At 46.7% G+C, this 5048-nt stretch overlaps 1 protein-coding gene across 1 annotated transcript in view; it reads right to left on the minus strand.

Moving 5' to 3' along the window:
* rmdn2 (regulator of microtubule dynamics 2) overlaps nucleotides 1-1628 on the minus strand; it is a 36145-nt gene extending 34517 nt beyond the window's left edge. Inside the window, exon 1 of the mRNA XM_072437271.1 lies at nucleotides 1590-1628. Coding sequence (XP_072293372.1) covers nucleotides 1590-1628 — 39 coding nt within the window. The remainder of the gene's footprint in view (nucleotides 1-1589) is intronic.
* Nucleotides 1629-5048: the final 3420 nt, after the last annotated feature.

The following is a 5048-nucleotide window of genomic DNA, read 5'->3' on the forward strand; positions in this document are numbered from 1 at the left end:
CACCATCTCCTTGGTCTTCCCCGCGTTGATGAGGAGGTGGTTCCGCTGACACCAGTCCACAAAGTCCAGGCCAGTCCCCTGTACTCCACATCATCGTCGTCTGTGATGAGTCTGATGATGGCAGAGTTGTCAGAGAACTTCTGCAGGACACAGCTGTCCGTGTCGTGTCTGAAGTCTGCAGAGTAGAGGGTGAAGAGAAAGGGCGCGAGGACGGTGCCCTGGGGCACTGCAGGTCCGAGTGTCAGACTCACAAACTGGGGTCGGTCTGTGAGGTAGTCCAGGATCCACTCTGCCAGGTCGTACTCCACACCAGCCATCTCCAGCTTGTCCCTCAGGAGAAGCGGCTGGATGGTGTTGAAGGCACTGGAAAGATCGAAGAACAGGATCCTCACAGAGCTGCCAGGTTTCTCCAGGTGAGAGAGAGAGCGGTGCAGCCGGCGTCCTCCACTCCAATGCCAGGCCGGTATGCAAACTGCAGCGGGTCCATGGCTGGGCTCACGGTGGAGCGGAGGTGGTCCAGGACCAGCTGATCCAGTGTCTTCATCAGATGGGACGTGAGAGCCACCGGCCTGAAGCTGTTGAGGTCTTTGCTGCGCGGTGTCTTGGGGACAGGAACGGCCCTCAGCTTCAGGCTCATGTTGAAGACATGCTCCATAACTCCACACAGTTCATCTGCGCAGGACTTAAGGAGCCTGGGGCTGATGCCGTCAGGTCCTGCTGCCTTCCTTACTTTAATCCTCTTCAGCTCTCTCCTCACCTGTGCTGCTGAGGCAGTCAGTGGTTGGCAGGGGGACTGTGTGCTGGGGGGATGGGTGAGTCCGGGTGAAGTGGGGAACTGATGGGCCACGGTGGAGGTCTGAAGAGGAATGGGTGTGGGCCATTGTCCAGCTGTGGAAGAGGGAGCGTGCAGCTGTGCAGAGGGAGGGGTGGGTGATTGATCAAATCTCAGGAAGTGAGAATTTAGTTCATTCACCCACTGTAGATCCCCCTCTGTCTGGACAGGGGAGACTTTGAAGCCTGAGATGGTTTTCAGGCTCCTCCACACTCCCTGAATGTTCTTCTGCTGCAGCTGCTCCTCCATCCTCCTCTTGTAGCCGGCCTCGGCCTGCCTGATCTTCCTCCTCAGCTCTTTCTGCACAGTCCTCAGCTCCTCCTTGTTCCCTGACCTGAAGGCTCTCTTCTTCTCCTTCAGCAGAGTCTTCAGTTCACGGTTAATCCATGGCTTGTTGTTTGGAAAACACCGCACCGTCCGGGTGGGTACATGTGATAAAATGTAAATATATGATTATATTTCTGTGATGTATATTATCTGCATAATCGTGATATGACGATATTTATATATTATCTGCATCATTAGTCTAAGAGAAAAATGGCATGTGAAAAACTGCATTTGTTTGTGTGTCGTAAAGATGGGGCAAAGGAATGTTTACTCCAGGGAGGGGTGTAACACCCCAGGGGAGTTTAGGTAAACATTACCCATGCTTTATCTCTAAGGAAAATACCAACTGTTGTAAAAGACAAGTGCCTTGATGTCAAGTTAACCAATGAGAATGTGACCCGCCTATTCCATAATTTGTAATAAAACCAACCTGCAAGAGAAAAAACGTTGTGGGACCAAGGAGGGCCATCTCGTTGCTTACAACAGCCTTGGCGACCCGGCCCGACGGTTTCTCCCATTCATGCTACACAAAAGTCTGACGTTTCTGTATCGTTTAATATTCTAAGTTGAATTGTGTTCTCTGTGTGTTAAGGAATAACATTGGTTTATGTCTAATTTCTTGACAGTACAGTGTTTTCAAAACAGAAGTTTATATAGTCCATGATGCACTCTGTGATGGTGTTGATATCCTCCCATGTGGGCCATAACGCTCAGTCCAGACAGTGGTGCTGAAGCAATCCCTCAGAGCCTCCTCGCTCTCAGCAGACCACCTCCTCACCACACTGGGCACCACAGGCTGCCTGGGCATGATGGGTTCATACACAGGCCGCAGATGTACAAGGTTGTGGTCCGAGCCCCCCAGGGGAGGGAGGGTGGAAGAAGAATAAGCCTCCTTGGTGTTGGCAAACAACAAGTCCAGTGTTTTATTGTCTCTGGTGGGGCAGGTAACATACTGGGTGTATGTTGGCAGAACAGAAGAGGGAGAAGCGTGGTTAAAGTCACCAGAGATGAGGAAGAGAGCCTGCAGGTACTTTGTCTGTAATCTACTGGTGCAGCAGAGCAGTGCTTCACAAGCATATTCAGCACTAGGCCACGGCTATTTTATTACTTGGTTTACGGATTTTTAAATGAATTATATTGAACAGGCGGGCGAAATATAAATATAATTTCAATTTCAAACGATTTTTTCTTCCCTGTTTACTCAAAACGCACCACGGGAGGAGGGGGGGAGACGCAACGGGCAGGAGCGTGTAACAGTAGATTTAGCGCGTTTTGCATCGGTAGAACAGACGCTTTTAAGTGTGCAGCCTTAGTCACGGCAAAACGCGCTGGAGAAAATGTGGTAAACGGGTTTAAAATGTGTATTTGCGATATAAAGGAGAAAGCGCTGCGCCTAACAGACAAGGAAACGGGCGCACGCGTCTTCTCATGCTCTCCCGGGGCCGCGCGCAGGGACGGAGCCACTTTGTCCCAGACTCACGCAGGATTTTGACGAAAAATTGCTTCACGCGCTCTTATCTTTTGACTTAATACCGCTTTTTATATTTCATTTATTGCTATTTTGCCTTGTCGGCGGTACTTTATAAAAGAAAAAATATAATAATGTATTGTATTTATATTGTAGAAATCAATAATCTAAGTGCGGCAGATCCGTAAACCAAGTAATAAAATAACTGTGGCCTTAGCAGACGGGGCTACGTACACTGCTACCACAATAATGTGTGAGAACTTCCGGGGCAGATAATATGGCCTCATGCTAACAGCTAATAGTTCAATGTCTTTGTTACACAGCTGCTCCTTTACTGTACAGTGACTAGGTCTGCACCACTTCTCATGAACAAACACCGCCAGGCCTCCTCCTATTTTCTTTCCGCTCTCCCTCGTCCTGTCTGCTCGCAGTAGGTGAAAATGGTCCAAAGCGATATTATGGTCAAGCATTTCTGGGGTTAGCCAAGTCTCTGTGAGCAAAATGATGCTGGAGTCTCTATATTCCCGTTCGTACCTTGTAAGACAAGCCAGCTCTTTGGGAGCGCAGGTCTAAAACAACACTTTTTCCCGGAGCTTGGCACTACCACGCCAGCCCCTCCGTGTCTTTCTTAGGATCTCCCCCGGGATGGGGTGTTTTCCTCGGGGAAAGACCGCAGCGGCTCCGGCACCGCCTCACAGGTAGATCAGAGTCCGACGCACATTGCAGCGACGGAAAAAATGCAATAGTCCAGCTAAATAAAGTTTGAATCAACACGTGTCCAGCGCGTGTCAGTATGTACACATCCGGCTAGTGGATGTATATAAAATGTTTACAAAAATGCAATAAATAGGGCACAAAAAGTTTAGAAAAGGAAGAGCGCGTTGTAACCAGCAGCCAGCCTCACCGGCGTCGGAAGTACATGTACATGTGCGACTTCCTGACGAGGCGTTTGTTATTACATTGTTTTGTGATGTTTTTCATTTATTATGATGACACTGCTAGTGCTTGAAATGTGATTATTGCTTTTATTCTTTGACAACTTGGCATTCCTGTGTGCCGCTGTGTAGCGACGCCTTGGCCTGTTTATATTCCCACTTCTCCACGCTGAGACTACGGAGTGGGCGGGGGACACACGCTCTGGTTGTTAGAGACATGTACGTGTCTCTAACCACTGGGCCAACAAATTTGAAGAAAATGTTACTGTACCCTTTCAAATTCACAGAACTCTAATAATTCCCAAAAAACCAACAAAAAAACACTGTCATAATAATTCTAAATCCTTACAAATGTAATACACAAATGCATATTTAACTGCAAACATTCATTGGTCTTTTATCAGTGCTACATGGTCTCTTGCAGCATGTGCTCGTCAGAATACAATTTTGTAACTTAATTAATTGATTTAGAGTCAATTTTATTCACGTTTTATGTTTTCCTTTGAGTTATATCTTGCTTTGAACCAAGGTAGAAATGGTTTATTTCAAATTAGACCCGTTTTAACTCAAACTTGTCACGAACGGCAGAACGGAGCCAACTACGGAGCGGGAGACAGGCGATGAATTAAACAGTCTTTAATCCAAAATAAGACAGAAAAATACAAAATCTTCAGGCAAAGGTCAGGTCCAGTATCCAGCTGTGTCGAAGAGCAGGCGAGAGTCGTAATCGAAATCCTTTCCAGGTTCGGTACACGGGCTAATGGCACTATCAGGGATCAGGCAGAAGGAGAAACACAAGGCGGTCCAGGGTCGGTAACGGCAAACAGGAATAACGAATGTCAGAAGTTCAAGAAGGTCACGAAGTCAAAACAGAGGATCAGAAAAAACGCTCGAATGCTGGAGCTAACAGGGCAATCACAGACAATCTCGCTAAGAACAAAGGAACACACACACTAATATACTACACCAGTGATTAGAAATGAGGTACAACTGTGAGTGAGCAGAGAGACAAAAGGGGCGGTAACCAGAGGAAGAACAAGAAGGGAGGAGGGAACAAAGAGGAGCAGAGGAAAAAGACAGAAAAACTTCTAACACCAAAACAGATCATGACAAAACTAAGACTTTTAGACCTGTTTTAGCCCAAATTAAAACTTTTAGACCTGTTTTAGCTCCAGTGGTACTCGGAAGGACAGACATGTATTAATTAGTACTTTGTTTGAAATACAGTATTCCATAGATCACAAACTATATTCAATCAAAACGACAGAAACATTATTAAAAAACAAAAAACAAGTGCTACAAGTCTCCAGTCCTTCCTCACAGTAAAAGTGTCCTCAGTGTTCAGTGGAGCTGTAGAGAACATTCGCCACAGATCCTGAGGTCGATTCATCCTGGATGGTGCAGTACAGGTGATATGTCTCAAAACAACAACAACAATCACACTATTTACTCTTTATAAATGTCCAAATGTCCAAAGACTCCTCAC

The sequence above is a fragment of the Eucyclogobius newberryi genome, unplaced genomic scaffold, assembly GCF_026437365.1.
Source record: "Eucyclogobius newberryi isolate DKJ021-1_F unplaced genomic scaffold, fEucNew1.0.hap1 SCAF_8, whole genome shotgun sequence".
NCBI classification, from domain to species: Eukaryota; Metazoa; Chordata; class Actinopteri; order Gobiiformes; family Gobiidae; genus Eucyclogobius; species Eucyclogobius newberryi.